Consider the following 17,161-nt stretch of genomic DNA (forward strand, 5'->3'; position numbering starts at 1 on the left):
AATTTGGAGCTGGATTTGCAGATTTAGAGCAGCTCTTTCCTCCCTTGGGGAGCGACTTCCTTCTCCAGCCCAGTAGTTATCATATCGTGCTGAGTGTAATAAAGACCTGAGTTACATCACCCTTTTAAAAGTGAGACAGGAAAAGTTACGAAGTCTAGTACCACTATTTCATTTGAGGATCGGCTCTTTCAAGAGAAAATCGGATCTTCTACCCTCTCAGTAATTTAGCCGTATGACAGCAGAGAACATTTTGCCATGAACATTCATAGAGCATTTCAGCCTTTCATCCAGTAAATGGCCTATCTTGCCTTTGTTTGCCCTTTGAACTGTGGAAAACATACCATTTTACAACTGACTGAACACATTATTCAGACATTATAATATAAAACTACCATGTTTATTGATTGACTAATCGCAGACTATGTAAAAATTGTAGCAAAATGAATGCCTGTTGCCCGCTTTTTTCTTAGCCTCAGGCATCCTCACATTCGCGATGGCATCACATCAGACCCTGCAGAAACGTTAGATCCTGAAGGCAGTATGGCTGTGATGTTGCTGCAGCTGAGCTAATTACTCCTGGGTTTCAGCTTGGCTAACTAACTTCCATGTAGCCCCATAATATCACAGTTATTTCATTTTCAGTTCTGGAACTATCTTGGACAGTGCTAGTCCAGGGGGAAAGAACCTCTGCAAACCACACAGCTCCACTGTGCAACATAGACATATGCCATTTTATGGTAAATCTAAATGAAATTACTTTAGCAGTGGCACATGATGCAACCTTTACTGTTTAGTTTCTTGTCTTCAGCTTGTTCACCAGACTGAACACGTTCTGCATGTCCAAACTAAGTTGTTTGTTAACCCGCTCACTAGCTGAAGACATCAGACGGGATGCTACATTCATATTTGTTTATATCGCTTTCTGTTAAGTCCTGTTTGACTGAAATTCTTCATCTTTGCTCTTTCCTTAAAATCTGCACATTCAGATCTGATCACAATCCATGTACAAATTAGGGTGGAAAAATAGACTAGCTCTAAAAAGACTTTCACAGATGCCCATCTGAAAAGGCTTAAGAGGCTGAAGTTGCTGAGAAACAGGATACCAGCAAGCAATAATCTGTGTGGCAATTAATCCTCTTTCTCTCACAAATGGACTCGAAAAAGTGCAAGCTGATATTTGCCTGATTAAATGGTATTTTCAGCAAATTTTCAGTTTTGCCAGGGGAATGTTGCTGTTCACTGTGGATATATTGCTCAGATGCCATGGTCTCACGCCTTCGAATCTCTTAAGAGGGATCAACACTTCGACTGAAACTTGAGCTAGTGTAGCAACATCTCTTGCCCTCAGAAGAATCAGAGGTTTGGCAGTATCACGAGTAAGCGCTACATCTTTGTTGAGTTTTGTGTAAATCACAGCAATCGAGGTGAACAAAAGACTTTTGCTGTATTTAGCCTCACTTCCACAGCCAACAGATTTGAAGGGAGCAAAGAGGCATTCTAGTTTAGGAGAAACACAACCTTCTGCTTGCTCTTCGGTGGAGAAAGAGGCATGATAAATAAGACAAAACCAGCTCAGGAGCTGGCAACAGTGGTTAAACATGCACTAATCAGCCTTTCCCTCTGCAGGGACTGACTTTGAAGTGTGTAATGCCTTTCCGAGGAGACACGGAAGTGTGAAGGACAGCATATCCAACCTGGTGTCCAGCTGCCTGTTGGAGAAGGTGCAGATCCCTTTCCTGTCCCACCTGCTGCCCCTGGGCAGGGGCTGCAGACACTACAGGCTTTCAGAGATCTTTGCCAGCTGGCTGTGTTTAGGCAACGTGAATCCCACCACATGCCAGTCAGCCTCTGATCTGGTTTATCTGTCAGTGATAAAACCATCTGGATGTTCCACCATCTGACTCCAGAGAGGACAAAACAGGCCAAAGTTTACTTCTGAAAATTCTCAACTCCCATTTCCCCACACCCACCTCAGCTTCAGTTATAACCCGTTCCTCAAATACAACCTTCCCCATGCCCTGCCTTCCTCTGCTGCTGCAATGTCTGGAAAGAATGGGATCAACCTGAGGGGACCCTGCGCTGCAGATCACCTATGACTCAAGGAGCATCTCCTGCTGGTATTTTAGGTCTCCGTGGGGAGATGATTATTCATGTTTTGTTTGCTGGTTCAACTTATTTTTAGTTGGCAGAAACAGCTGTGAGGGGGAGAACAAATAAGGAACAAAAGCCGACAGCATGATTAACTTTAAAACTCGAAATGCTTCTCAGTTCAAATGAGCTAAATATTCCCTGTGCTCCTGATACCGCTTTTCCATGCCAGCAGCTGCTGCACACCCCAGGAACATTACGCAGTTTTACAGACACAGGAGGAGGTGGATCTGCATGGAAGAAAGCCTGTCCACAGCAGCTCGCCCCCCGTGGCCACTGCACAGGGCTGTGAACCATCGAGCTGCCCCAGCTCAGCCTCCCCAGCCATAAAATGAGATCACTAGTGAGATTTCAAAGCGATCCCAACCGCTTGCAAGGGTGTATATGCAGAGAAGCATCCAGAAGTTCATGTTCTACCAAAGAAAAATGCTTGTGAAATCTATGGTTGTCCTTAAATAAAACTCATACATACGCTGCCAGGAAGAAACGTCAACTGCACTGGCACTGACAATGTTTATTCAAGGTACACAATGTTGGGAAATTTCCAGCCACCACAAATCATCACACAGTTATTTTATGTCCCACAAAATGACAGCTCCTCTTCTTGCTGGTCTTCTCTAAAAGACTCACAAAAGTCTTCAGGTGAGCTAAAGCAATAACTGGTTTTCCTGACACCGCTTCATTTGTCTGCCAGCCTCTTCAGTACACATCTTTATCTCTCTGCACCTTCACGCTCTTTGCATTGAGGATCAGGGCTTTTCTCCGAATCCTTGACTCAGGTTTGAACTTTGACTCCCAATTGTCTTCCTAATTCCCCCTCACACTCACACAAGGCCATGAAGGGGCAGGAGCTGGGCTCTGCGGAGGTGAAGGTTCAGGTCATCAGAAATGGTCTGTCTGCCATTCCTCCAGCGTCCCTGCGGCCCTTGCTCCAGCACCCTCAGACCCCAGATACTCAGAGTGGAGATAAACCAGGTGGATATAAGACACCAGTGTTCCCTCAGCAGTTTGTCTGGTGTAGCTCCCTTGGCCGGGCAAGCCTCGCCGCTGGAGCGGGTGGCTGTGGGTGAGCAGCACCACAGCAGCAGGCAAGGCCGCTGCCGGCTGAGGGCCAGCGCGGAGGAGGGGATCCCGGCCCCCGGGGGACCGCGGGCCACCGCTGCGCCATGGCCGCAGCCCCCAGCTCCGTGCAGGGCCCCGGCGGGAACGCGGCACCGGCCGTGAGGGGGAGCGGCGCGCAACCGGAGCCGGTTGTCATGGCAACACCCCCACACTCGGGGGGCGTCCTGACCCGTACGCATGCGCCGCAGCCGCAGTGTCCGCGAGAAGCTCGAACCGCCAACTGCCCCAATTCGAATTCGCATCTTCGACGACCAATCACGGCCCGCGAGGCGGGGCGGGCACCGCCTCTCGTCGGCTTTCCAACCAATCACGAGGCCTGCTGTGTTTAAAAAAAAAAGTGCGCGCGTCTGGTAGGCGTCGCTCAGAAGAGCCGGGCCTATGGCGGGTGGGAGGAGTTCCGGCCGCCCCAGGGAGACGCCTCGGGGGGCGTGGCCTGGGCGGGGCTCGCCGCAAACGCCTTCCCTGACCCTCGCTGAGAGGCGAGGGGGCGTGGCGAAGGCCGGGGGCGTGTCCTCCGCGGGAGGCCCCGCCTCCCCGCCGGCCGGTTCGGTCCCGCTCCCTCGCGGCGCCCCTCAGTCGGAGCCGGTCTGGGCGCGGCGGCCGCTGCTGTCCGCTCGGTCCCGGGGGACGCGCCGCGATGAAGGCGGGCGGTGAGTACGGACCGAGCCGCGGGCTCCGAGGATGCCGCTTCGTCCTTCTTCATGCTTCCCCCCGTCCCTCTGAGGGGCCCCGCCGCGGCCTCTCCCCCCGCCCTGCGCCGACCCCCTCCTGAGGGGGCTGCGGGGGCGGGCGGGCCGCGCCCCGGGGGAGCGGACCCTGCGCGGGCACCGCGGCGGCTCCCGCCGGCGCCTGAGGGGCCGCCGGGCACACAACGGCTGCGGGGCCCTGGCGGCCGCGCGCGGAATTCAAACGCCGGCGGGGGGCGGTGCGGCCCGGGCGGGGGGCTCGGGGTCCGCCGCGGGGAGCGCGGTCCGTCCGTCTGCGGCTTCCCCGGGCCTCCCGCTTGGGAAACGGCTCAGCCTGCGGGCCCGGCCCGCGGGGGGCTGCCGGCCGCCTCACGGCGGTCCCAGTCGCAGCCGGGGCCGCTCTCCCCTCTGTCGCTGGAGGGTCCGGAGCTCATCTCTGGCTGTCGGATGCGTCTGGGCGCTCCTGCCCTTCTCGCTTCGAAGCCAGGCGTGGGGAAATGTAGATTACGAGCAGAATAACATACAGGACATCTTTGAATTTTTGGGGCGCAAACTGATATGCGGGAACCCCATTCAAACATGAGAGAAAGTGGGTTTTGCTCCAAGGATGGCCAGACGGTGGCACAGGTTGTCCGGAGTGGTTGTGGAGTCTCCTCCGTATTTCAAACCCAGCTGTAGCTGACCCCACCTGGGCAGGGCTGGGTGACCTCCAGCCTAAACCACTCAGATTTTGTGAAGCAACACATTGAAAATTTCCCTACGTGTCTTCCTGTCATTTGAAATTGAATTTTCTCTTCCCTGAGCTGCCCCATGCTGACTATATTCAGGTGTTCATTCAAGCTTAATTGGCATACCAGTGCAGAAATCCGATTCTTTTTCATGGCAATAATACTGCTGAAGGCTTCTCCAGGATGAGAAGGATAGCAGTATTCTGCCCCGTGCACATAAAAAAAAAATTATTTTCATGGGGATAGCTTTTTAATCCAAGATAGGTAACAGGTAAGGTATGTGCTACTGGTGAGACATTGTATGCTACTTTGTATCAGTTTAGTGGTTCATCTCATTAAACCTGAAGTGCTAAGGATGTTAACAGCATGTACGAACAGAAAAATCTGTATTAGTACATTGGCAGTCGTGGCTCATGGACCCCTTAGGAATCTGCAGGCTCCTCTGAAGGATCCTGCTGAAAACCCAGATAACCTTCCCTTTGCAAACTGAAAAACCTGTATTAAGTAACTGAGTCTGATGCAGCAACTTTGCTTTGAACAAATTGCCAGTAAACTTTGACTTGGCTGTGCAGCCTCTTAAGTCTGTGCATGTCCCAGTTCTGTGGGCTGACCTTTTTGGAGAGATGAGGGGGTAACTGGCCAGTCCATTGGTTTTCCCATTCACTGCATCTGGGAAGAGCTGTTGCTCTTCCCAATGAGAAATGCAACGTGTTGCTTCTTGGGGGTCTCAGTGAAGTTGTGTGTGGAGAACTGGAGACTAGCATAACATCATGAGGTTTCCCATGGTTAGGTTAGAACCAGGAGATGTTAAAACACCTATAGTAGAAGACAAGACCAAAGGGGAAAAAATATTCATGAAGAAAAATATTTGCCCCACTGAAATTCTCTGTCCTCATCTTGACTTTTCAGCCGCCTTCTACTTTCATTGTAAAAAAACTTGAGAGCTACATTATTCTCTTATACGTTTGACTCTATAATCTCGTGCAACTACATAGCTCTAACTTGGTTTGGTGGTTATGAGGTGGTTTGGTATATGTATTATGCTACTAGTTTGACTCTATTGTATTCATTTAAGTCAAAAAATCTTCAAGCTAGAAAGGAACCAGGGAAATAGGGTAAGCAATGCTAGCATATGCATGTTGCACGGTATTGGATTCTCTAGTGGAGTCTGTGTCTTTTTATTAAACTATTTAAGAAAAAAGTCAGTAAATAAATTTCCCAAATACAGCCTTTTTGTGTAAGACTTAAACCAGGTTTGAAAAATACAACCAAGAGCTCTTCTGTAATAAAGACAAAAGCCCTCACATGGTGCTTTAATTTGTGGGACTTGAGCTTTCACTTCAGAATTTATTTTTTATGCCTTCATGTCTGCAAAGAAAATGTTCAGATTTTTCTTGCTCAGAAATGGGCCTTGACTGCTTGTATGGACTGCTCCTGAGAGCTAGAAGAGGCTGACATGGAAATAAGCAGTGTTGCCATCTCCACTGTTGCATGGCAGGACACCAAAAGTTAAGCATGAACCAGGATCAATTTGGCTCCCCCAACCCAAGCACTGCTCTGCGAGGCTGATCCTTTGCTGCCGCTTGAGGGCTGGAGGTGGGGAATGTGCTTTTTTTCCCTCCTGGCACCTTTCACTGGTTCAGATTTTATGCCATTTGTTTGTGGTGGGTGGGGACCAGGCTCTTAGCAGCAGCCCAAACACTGCACTGTCCCCGGGAGGTGGAGAAGGGGCCGTGGAGGATGAATCTCTACCAGTGAGCAGTACTCATGTGCTCTTCTTGATTTTACCTTATCTGTTACATCGTTTTCCTCTTAGCGAATGCAGTGAGAGTGAAATCTGTCTTAACGAGGAGCAGAAGATGTAGGTGACCTTAGTCTAGGAATGGTAAAACTTGGAAAAAAAGGGCTTCCTGGTTCTTGGGGATCTTCCATGAGCAGCCATGACAGCAACTGGCTGTGTAGAAAGACGGGCTTTTGGCTTGAGCTGGTTTGGTAGATCTTAACTTCTTCATCTCTCTGGTCACATTTGAGGGACTGCCATCAATTGAGAAGGAAAAGTTGGGGTTTGGGGGAGGTAAATGAAGTTGTAGTAGTGACAGTTTAACTAAACACAGTCAAATGATGGAGTTAGGGCGTGGAGGGATTCTCCTCGAGGAGGAGGAGTTGTGCGTGAGCCATCCCTTCCAAGCCTCTTAGCTTAATTGACCAAATTGAATGAGTCACTGCTTTGTGGCTTAGTTTTATAGCGTTATGTGACACTTGCTAAACTCTACAATTAATATGTTAGAAGTTCCCTATGCTACAGTAAATAGATACTCAAGTAAACATGTTTATATATGTGTATACTCTGTAGTGTCTTTTTTCCTTGTACTGTTCCCTGACTAACTGAGGTGTCCTGTGTTTTTGTTTTCCAGTGATTCACTGTAGATGTTCCAGGTGTTTTTCCTTCCCTTCAAAGCGAAGGATAAGAAAACGACCCCGAGTCCTGACATTGTTAAGTCTGCCCGAGGACGTTCTGTTTCATGTTCTGAAAGGCCTTCCTGCTGAGGACATCCTCTCAGTCAGAGCTGTGAGTCTGCTACTGCTTCCCTGCCGCGATGACTTATCTCAACCTTTAGGAGCCAGGACTGCACACGGAAAAGAGCAGCTTCTCGTGTCAGAGTAAACCTGAAGAAAACCAAAGAATACATAGAGTAGCTAGCTTTTTGCTATCCCAGTAGCAGTTTTATTTCTCAGTAGTTGAGCTTAACAAGATTAGCAGCGCTATTCGAGTGCTCTGTGTAAATTTTCTGTGGGAATTGTCCTGCCAGATCACTGGGACTAAACAAGTTAGTTTGGTATCTTTTGCCTTACTGCTGGTTAGGCAGGAAAAGGGTTATGATTAACTTGTGATTAATTAGTTACCTATCTAAAATTAGATTGCAAAGAACTCTTCTTGTGTTAGTCCCTTTATTTTGGTTATTATTACTTTACGCTCCCCCCTTGCAGGTGCACTCACACCTTAAATACCTTGTGGATAATCATGCTAGCGTTTGGGCGTGTGCAAGTTTCCAAGAAATATGGCCTTCTCCAAACAATCTGAAAATGTTTGAAAGGTAAGCTTTAAGAATCAAATTTGTCTGACAGTGTAGAGGAGGGTGCTTGAAGGTAGGTATGCAATTCTAATCCGTCTTCACTGTAAGGTGGGGATCTGACTGTCTCTTTTTGTAGAAGTCTTTGCTTAGGCTGATGAAGAATTATTGATTTCACGTCTAAGCTGCAGCTTAAACTGCTGTCTCTTCAATTTGAGCAGGGCCTGTGGCATATGGCTTCTCTTTACGGGCATTAGTGCTCCATGTTGGAACATTGCACACTAAGATCTGTTAGTGGTGTATCTGTATGAATGTGCAAGTGAGATCAGAGGATCAAGAGCATAACCCTCTTTCTGAGTTGGTTTGCTCATTTCTTGTGCAAACCAGTATATTTAAAAATAGGTACATTTCACTATTAAAGCGAGTGAAGTTTGAGCAGATAAGTCAGCTTAAAAGGGACAGAGAGCATATTTTTATTTATATGATTTGAGGGTGATCAGTCAGTTTAAATGTCATGCTAATAGTTTTCTTCTGACTATTGCCTCTGCTCTGATGCACATATTCTTTCTGAAGAAGACTAGTACGTGCAGGTTGGTTTTGAAGAGAGAAGCACAAGGGCTTGGTGCATGTCCTTGAGGGCACAAGAACTGAAACATGCTAACATGTTCTGGCATTGGGGATGTTACACGGGAATGGGAAACAGTTGCTGTGAATTGTCAAATTCTCCTGGACATTGGCAAACGAAAGGGTTGGAGCAAGAAAAGCCTCAGCATAACTTGTGTTTAACTTCTGTAGTGAAAGCATAGATGCTTATGGCCGGTGATGACCCAATTTACAGCCTGGTCTCCACTAAAGTCACTTGTTTGAGGATGTGTCGAGGGCCCGGAAGCACCTACTGATTTCAGCCTCAAGTATCTTCTCTGTTTCCTGTTCAGGGCTGCTGAAAGAGGTAACTTTGAAGCTGCTGTGAAGCTGGGGATAGCGTACCTGTACAATGAAGGCTGTAAGTATGGAAGCTTGTACTTGGGTCTTTGGGGAAAATGGCATGACAGAAGGAAAAGTGGATGAGCTAAAAGCTTATTTACAGATACAGATCAGACTATTTGTTTCACCATAAAGTTGGCACTTTTACTGTCTGTTTACAAAGCTATTTGTCCTGTATCTCAAACGCCGATGCCCCTGTACCAGGTTCTAGAGCAGTGAAGTGCAGAGCCAGCTTGCTGCCCTCAGTGGGTGGTTCGGTCTCATTTACCATCCTGCCTCTTCAGTTTTACCTTTCAGTGCAACTTAAGCACTGGCCACTAAACTGCTAGGTGTTAGATGATAGTACAGTGCACACCTCTTTTAGAAAAGAAGTCAAAGCGCAGCTTATGAATTCATGTTTAGAAATTATCCTTTGTAAATTTCTGATCAAACTTGGCTACTTACCCAGTCTGATAAATGTAACAATCGACAGGAGGAGCCTCCTTGCAGAGGGTACTGGCAGGGCAGGTGACTCGCACACCAACTTGTTTGTGCGCTGACAGGATTTAACATTATTTTGAGGGTTGGTATTTGCAGACCCCCTCCACCTCCAACTTAGGGTTATAAGATCCTAAAGACTGACTGTAGTAAGATTTTTCTTCTTTTGCATCTCCATGATTTTTAAGGCTCTAAAGGGACAACACTTCAACCTTTTCCTGATTGTATCCTCTTGTCTGTCTTGGCCTGACTAAATGTCAAACACGTGTTGTGAATAAACTCCAAATGATTTCTTCCTTTTTCTTTTTCTTCAGTGTCCATCTCTGATGAGGGTCGTGCTGAAGTGAATGGATTAAAGGCATCGCATTTTTTCAGTCTGGCGGAGCGTTTGAATGTGTGTGCAGCCCCCTTTATCTGGCTTTTTATCCGTCCTCCCTGGTCCTTGAGTGGAAGCTGTTGTAAAGCTGTGGTCTATGAGAGTCTCAAAGCAGAGTGTCAGTTGGAGAAAGTAAGATTTCTTTCTGCCCTTGACTTTAACCTAGGCTAGCAGCTGCAGCTAGTTGTTTTGGAAAAAATATTTTTCTTTCCCCGAGGTCTTCCAATTCTCTTGTTGCTTAACTGACCGTGAATCAATCATTTTAATGAATTACTGCCAAACTACAGTTGATATGAGTGCCGGAGGCCTGTACTGTCTCTTCTGAGATATTCAGTACTGTCTCAAAGATAACAAAACATTGAGAAAAGCAAGGGGGATTGTAGTCTGGAAATACCAGCAAAAATTGCTATTCTGTGTTTATCTTTAACAATGCTTAATCTTAATGCTTTCTTCAGGCTCAAAAAGGATCTATTCTCCACTGCTTGGCTAAGGTCTTGAGTCTCTTTGAGGTGAGCAGTGTTTCTGATTTGATGTGTTTGGGTACTTGTTTTGGTGATGCTAATGCTGTTTACCTTGATTAAAAAAAAAAAAAAAAGCCAAATACTCTTATATTTCTCAAGTGGCCTAGGAATTTCTGCTCTTATGAGTTTAATTTGCTGCTTGTTTAAAGGAACATTATCAACTTCGTTTATTGAATTTTACAAACATTGAAATTAATTCTGGCTTCATCATGAGCTTGCAGTATGTTCAGGTCTCAAAGGAAGCCTTTGTCATAGTGCATATTAAAAAAAAAAAATCATTCAGTGGCAAGCAAGCCAAAAAGCTTTTGTCTAGCTGAGGAAAATCATTAACTGCTTCCTGAGCCTGCACCTTCAAATGGCAGCACTGAGTGGATGTGGGAGCACCCCTCGTAGTCTGAAGGGGACTTGCAACTGGTTCATTCTGCTCTGTAGCTTTCAGTACAGAGCTGTTCTGCAGCTTTGGAAGGCTTGAGGTCTGGGACCCAGCTGGCTGGACAGCAAAAATACTGTCATGCCTTTTGTTTTTAGGATGAAGAAAAAAGAAAAGAATCCCTTGAAATGTTTGAAGAATCTTCAAAGCAGGGTTGTTTAAACAGCTCCTACCTCCTTTGGGAAAGTAACAGAAAGGCTGCTGTAAGTAGCATTTTTTTGTCTCGAAACAGCTTTTTCACTGTAACTGCTAGACCTCTGTTATGTGTAATGAACATAGAAGGAAATTGCTGTTCCTCAGAGCTCATGTTCTTCATAAACAAGGAGAGCACTAAGAGATCTTTCAAATGAGCTTTGGTGCCTGCCTTGGTGTTTAAGGTGAGTGAGTCTACAAGCAGTTGTAGCCAAGGTGCAAGTACAAGTTCTCGTATACTAACTCTGCTAAAGGCATAGGCGCTGCTGGCTACTGATCATATGGCTCACTTGGGAGCGGGCAGGGGAAGAGTCCCTGCGTTGTCATTGATAAACCTGCTAAAGCTCATGTGTTGGAATCCTGAGTGACCAGTCTCATTTCCTGTGAGACCTTGGGCAAGAACTGAAGAAAGTTTATTGAAAAGAGTGTTGTCATGATGAGAAACAGATTGGTTGCTGAAATAATAAATGTACCCACAGGTGGTGTTTTTTCTTTGGATATTAGTACTACAATCTTTCTGTTTATAATGGTTTTTGAAATCTGTTTACATTCCTCTCTGTAGATGTCAGATCCTGGCAGATACCTCCAAAGTCTCAGGAAGCTACGGGACTATGCAGCAAAGGGCTGCTGGGAAGCACAGGTAGGACTGACTTTTCCCAGGAAAACTGTTTTAATTTGGTTTTTCCTATGCTGTCATTGTAGACTAAGATTCCTCTTCTCACTTTAGAAGCAGAGTAAAAATTGCTGAATAATATCTATATATGCATGCATTTACTCTGTAGACCCCCCTCTTTTGGAAAATACTGCACATCTGTGGTACAATCTGAATAAAGATGCATCTTTTGATGGACTTAAAAGCCTGCCCCCAAATAATGTGTACATTCAATATTTAAGTCAAACTAAGAACTACTGTTTCTGGTACCTTTCAAGTGGTTTGTCTTGTTCACTCTCTGTTTTCAGCAGGAAAATTACGGGACCATCCTTTGCTGCTTTAGTTTGCATTTCATTAAAAAAAAAAAATTTCTCTTTTTGTTCCCTCTACTACAGATAGCTTTAGCCAAAGCTTGTGGGAATGGAAGCCAACTAGGACTGGAAACAAAATCTTCCAGTGAAGTGGTGTCTCAAATCTTTCAAGCTTCCCTTCCTATCAGCAAGCAAAGTATCTTCACTGTGCAGAAAGGAATGAATGAAACAATGAGGTAAAAACTCATATCTCAGAGTCAGGCCACACAGCAGAAACCATTGCAAATTTCTCTGTACATCTCCAAAGGGAATCAGATCTAGAATGAGATCTATTGGAAGATGGCTTCTTGTGCTTTACTCTTCTGTGATGCATTATGTGCAATCAGAGAAACACGTGATGTTTTGCAAAGAGGGTGTATTAGAGCCCTTATTTCAAGCCCTGATGAAGAACCGAAATGAGGAGTGAGGTTTTCTCTGGGCTGTTAGTTTTGTCAGATGCAAGAACTTCGAAGTTCTTCAAGTGCTAGAGGCACTGTTTGACTTGTCAGAGGTATAGTTACTCTCTGGTTATCTTAGGTGGCCTTTAGCCTCCTAACTGATATGCCCTACCCCTTTCCTTGTGCAAGTGCCTATTAATAATAGGCTAGCTTCTAATTCCATTTCACGACTTCAGAAGACTGACCCTTCAGAGGATCACTGGCCTCTGGTTACAAATACTTATCCCAGTGCAACGTGTCATTATTCTGAAAATTCTTTTGTTTGAATCTCTTGGTTGGAACTTTTATATGGAGAAGGTACTCGGTAACTAGGTGTGGGGAGGGTGTTCAGCACCAGTTTGAATGGCTTTGGACTGCATAGATTGGGTGTCTCTCTCATTCCGGTAGGTACATCCTGATTGATTGGCTGGTAGAAGTGGCTACCATGAAAGACTTTTCTAGCCTATGCCTTCACATGACGGTGGGATGTGTGGATCGTTATCTGAAGCTGAGACCTGTACCTCGGGCTCGACTCCAGCTTTTGGGAATAGCCTGCATGGTCATTTGCACACGGTAGGGTTTCTGACTGGCAAACAGAGCCCATTGTTGTGATTGTTCGAATTAATTTCTGCCCCTCAAGCTTTTTTTCCCCTTGCTGCTGGTAATAGTGGAAAGAATCTTTGGCTTCTGTCTACGTTGCTGTGTTCACATACAAACATAATCTCTGCAAACGAGACACAAAGTGTTATACCTTGAATATGCTTTTGAATATGAAAAAGCTCCACAGTGGTGGATTAGTCTAAATGCATTCCATCAGCAATTGAAGTCTTTCATGCCATATTAGCTTGAGTAACCTTTGAAAGAATAACTGCAGCAGTATTGTTACTTAGTTTAGTTTGCTACACTCAGATAAATGGCATGGTGTGGCGGAAAATTACCCTTGTGTGTTAGTTCCTGTAGGAGAGGCTTCATAAATGAGGAATTAGGAATCTTTCTAGTAGGTGGTTCTAGCTTAAAGGTGAAATAAATGAGGAGATGCTGTTCTTACTTTCCTGGTCTGCACCTGGGAAAGTACCTTATAAAGTTGTTTAACTCTTTGGTCATCTTGAGTACGTTTATCTGCCGCAAAAACATCAGTGCATAGGCACACAAATTCCTTTTCTTCTGAGGTTAACTGTTAATATTTAATATTGCAGTTTCATCAGCAAAGAGATCTTGACAATACGGGAAGCTGTGTGGCTGACAGACAACACATACAAATATGAAGACTTGGTCAGAATGATGGGTGAGATCATTTCTGCCCTAGAAGGAAAGATAAGGGTGAGTTCAGAAAGTGGATGGAATATTTCACGCCTTGGGCTGCTATTGAAATCAGGCTTTTGTAATTAGCACTTCTCCTTATCTGAGATGTTGGGTTGTTATATGAGTGTTCTCAATCAGCTGTGGAGCCCACACATGTTTAAGAGCATGCAGATCCAAGACCCTCTCTGTTTCTATAGAGATTAAAACTTAAAATTTAAGAGGCCATTTATTCTTTCTCTGGAGAATGTTTTGATGTCAGTGTAGTAGTTTAAAACAAAACAAAACAAAAAAACAACACACACACAAAAAAACTCCCCTAATGTAATGAAAATAGCACCTCCTGGAAGCAACTGTGTTCTAAATATTTGATGCTCATCTTGCATTGCCAAACTCTGTTCTCCTTTGTGTACTAGATACCTACTGTTGTGGACTACAAAGAAGTATTGTCAAATGTAGTCTCACTGGAGAGAAGAACTCTTCACCTGTACAGCTTCATTTGTGAACTCTCGCTCCTGAACACAAGCCTGTGTGTATATTCCCCAGCTCAGCTGGCTGCTGCAGCTCTGCTGCTGGCCAGGATCCTCCATGGGCAAGGTAAGGAACAGCCTCTTCAGCGGAGCTGCTGCAGGGTCTGTCAGTCTGCCTTGTCCTTTTAGGGAGCTTTTTTATTTTGGCGTTACTTTGTATTTAGGCAAGATGATCCCAATCACTTGAGGGCAAAGAGGGGGACAGGTATAAGACTTCAGAATGAAGAGTTGAGTTCAGTCTGTTTTACCTCTTAATAGCTATGATGAACAAGACTGTTAGCATCAGACTATGTAAGCTTGGTGTTTAAATGAGACTGAAGATTTCTGTACTTAAGTATTGCTTCAGTTTGGCAGGTAAAGCTATCCTTGAAGCTAGTTGTGATCTTCAATGAACTGTTTGCAGGCATCGGCTTGTAGAGATCATGATCTTTATCCCATAAAATCTGACTGATTACAGAACTTCTGAGCTTTGCGAAATCGTGATATGTATTCTCTTCTCCAGCACACCCCTGGACCAGCCAGCTGTCCGAGTGTACCGGTTTCTCTCTTGAAGACCTGTTGCCCTGTGTGCTGAGCCTTCACCAAAAGTGGTAATAGTTTTGGAACTCTTTTGGGGGAGGCACACGAGTACTTGGATTCCAGCTCTTGCAGACATGCTGCATCTACACAGTCAGCCCTTCCCCAGGAAGGACGTGGCTTCAGGAAACTGCCTTACTCCCCCCTCCACAAGGCACTAAGGCCTCGGGGCCAGTTTGGGGACAGCTCTTCTGTTTCTCCCAATTGGTAGTGGCCCTTGGTTACAGAAAATGTGACACTCCTCAAGGCTTAACGGGTTTCAGCTTGCCAAACAGCGCTGTTTTCAGAAGACTACAACTGACTTATTGGTGAGCTTCAGAAGGAGTTGTAGTAGCAGAAGTAGCATATTTTTTTTAAAGAGTACAAGGCAAATGTCTTGTTTACCTCAAGGAACAGAAAAGGAATTAGATGCTCATATGCTTAGAAGCCATGTGTCCTGGCGAGCTGCATGGCAGCTCTGCTGAAACACCAATTTCCTTAGCACAGAGCTGAGATGGACAGAGGGAGAGTACTTAAATTGGTAGGTTTTGTTAACATGGTTTCATATAATCCATTCTAAGGTTACACTTTAATATTTCCTTCCAGTTTCCATGATGATGTCCCAAAGGATTATAGGCAAGTGTCCTTAACTGCAGTGAAACAACGATTTGAAGATGAGCGTTATGAAGAAATAGGAAAAGAAAAGGTAGGTGAGCTCTTTGTCTTCATTTGCTGATGTCTGACACCCACAGCAAAGCTGCCATATGGCAGAAGTGGTAAACTCCAAATAAAAGGAAGTGGGTTGATCTCTTTGGACATTTGGAGGAGAGAGTATCTAAATAAAGGGGTGGCTTTAAACTTGATCTGCAGGGCCTATTATTGCTCTGGTTGAGCACATGTGGGAAGAATTCACTGGTATAAGTCTCTCCCAGAAAATAAAGAGAAATAGCCTCCTGGCAGAGGAATCACATAGGCTAATTCTTAGTGGCTTTTTGTTTTTCAGATGATGAGTTACAGCCAGCTCTGTTCATTGTTGGGTGTGAAACAGGAGGACCCGGAGCCCAGTCCCTTGCACACAAATGTGGTGGAAATTCAGACTTTCCTTAGCTCTCCCTCTGGAAAGAGAACTAAAAGGCTGGTATAATTCATCCCTGTAAATGTCTCTGAAGATCAGCATGAGCCTTTCCTCCCCTCTAGTATCCTGAGGTTCCATTCTTAAATATGATGATTTTTTTTGTAATTACCTTGACATACCTATTAAATGAGCTAGAAAAAAAGACTTAGCTTTTAATGTGTGACTTCTGAATTTTCTTTCTACAGGAGGAGAGAAGACAGCATTCAGGATGACAGAGGCAGCTTTGTGACTACTCCCACAGCAGAGCTATCCACCCAGGAAGAAAGTCTTCTAGATAACTTTCTAGATTGGAGTTTAGATTCCTGCTCTGGTTATGAAGGTGATCAGGAAAGTGAAGGCGAGAGAGAGGGAGATGGTGAGAGTTTTATTCTCCTTATAAAAAGCAGATGAGAGAATTAAAACTGTCTTTACATCTTTGCTTAAAACTGTTTCTCAGGCAACAGAAGCCTGAACTTTCAGCTGAAGACCAGTTGGAAAAACTCTCCCCCTTCCCCAGTGGTTGTAATTGTTATACTATTTTAGAGGTATATATCTGTTCTTTTTCTCTGTATTGCTTCAGAACATGATGAAGGGTTTTGTAGCTGCTTAGTGTTTCAGAGTGAGACTGTTTTCAGATACTGCTGATAGTGGACCAAACATGATGAATGGCCCACTGTGTTAGAAACTGTTATCTGTTTGTTTTGCTGACTCTGGGACTGGCTGTTCATTTTCTAAACAGCTCTTAGCACCTGTCCAAACAATCTAAAGGAGTAAAACTTACTGTTTTAAAGGAAGGTGAACTTAGTGCTCTACTCTCCCCTCCATGTGTAAATAGACATGAAGTTTATGCTCTTGCTTGTTTTTTCCTGGTTGATTCTGTGCTGAATGCCTGCTTGGTGTTGCCAAAGTCAAAACTCACCTTTTTCATCATCCTGCAGTGACAGGTCCCAGTGGGATCCTGAACGTGACGGTGGTCTATGTGGACCCAGCGGAGCACTGCTGCCAGGACTCCAGCGATGAAGACAGCCCAGCTGTAGAGTGGGCCAGGCACGTGGCAGCGCTGGGGGAGGCTGACCTGCCGGATGACACTCGCGGCCTTTCAGCATATCTCACCCCACGAAATCCCCACCTGGAAGGGAGCTCAGGCTACGCTTCTGTCAACAGTGCCAGTCCTACATCTTCTGTAGAAGGCAGCCTTGGAGTACCTCTCAAACCTACCTCAGCACTGGCTCTCAAGGAGCCGTGCCTGCCTCACTACCTGGAATCATGTTTACAGCCAGTCTGTGCTAGGCCTAGTGCTGGCCAGCGTGACAGAAGGCAAGTCAAGCGAAAAAATGTGGCAGAACACAGTGAAGAAAGGATGAACTTGGGCTTCTTAAGCCTCTGATTTCTTCATGCTCTTTCCTTTTCTAGGGTTCCTGGAAACAGTGTGTCTGTTGTAGTCAGACAGGGATCATAGTGAATAATTGTTGATACCTCCAAAAAAAGA

General features: G+C 45.4%; 1 protein-coding gene across 1 annotated transcript; it reads left to right on the forward strand.

Moving 5' to 3' along the window:
* Positions 1-3,648: 3,648 nt before the first annotated feature.
* CCNF (cyclin F) lies at positions 3,649-17,090 on the forward strand. Its single transcript, XM_065645018.1, has 18 exons — positions 3,649-3,920; positions 3,995-4,377; positions 7,099-7,253; positions 7,673-7,779; positions 8,691-8,758; positions 9,531-9,724; positions 10,048-10,101; positions 10,642-10,746; positions 11,298-11,375; positions 11,783-11,934; positions 12,583-12,747; positions 13,371-13,494; positions 13,890-14,070; positions 14,506-14,593; positions 15,165-15,264; positions 15,562-15,692; positions 15,879-16,048; positions 16,611-17,090. The coding sequence occupies exons 1-18, from the start codon at positions 3,649-3,651 to the stop codon at positions 17,057-17,059; spliced, it is 2,976 nt and encodes a 991-aa protein (XP_065501090.1). The 3' UTR covers positions 17,060-17,090.
* The last annotated feature ends 71 nt before the right edge of the window (positions 17,091-17,161 follow it).

This window comes from Caloenas nicobarica, chromosome 14, assembly GCF_036013445.1.
Source record: "Caloenas nicobarica isolate bCalNic1 chromosome 14, bCalNic1.hap1, whole genome shotgun sequence".
NCBI lineage: Eukaryota > Metazoa > Chordata > Aves > Columbiformes > Columbidae > Caloenas > Caloenas nicobarica.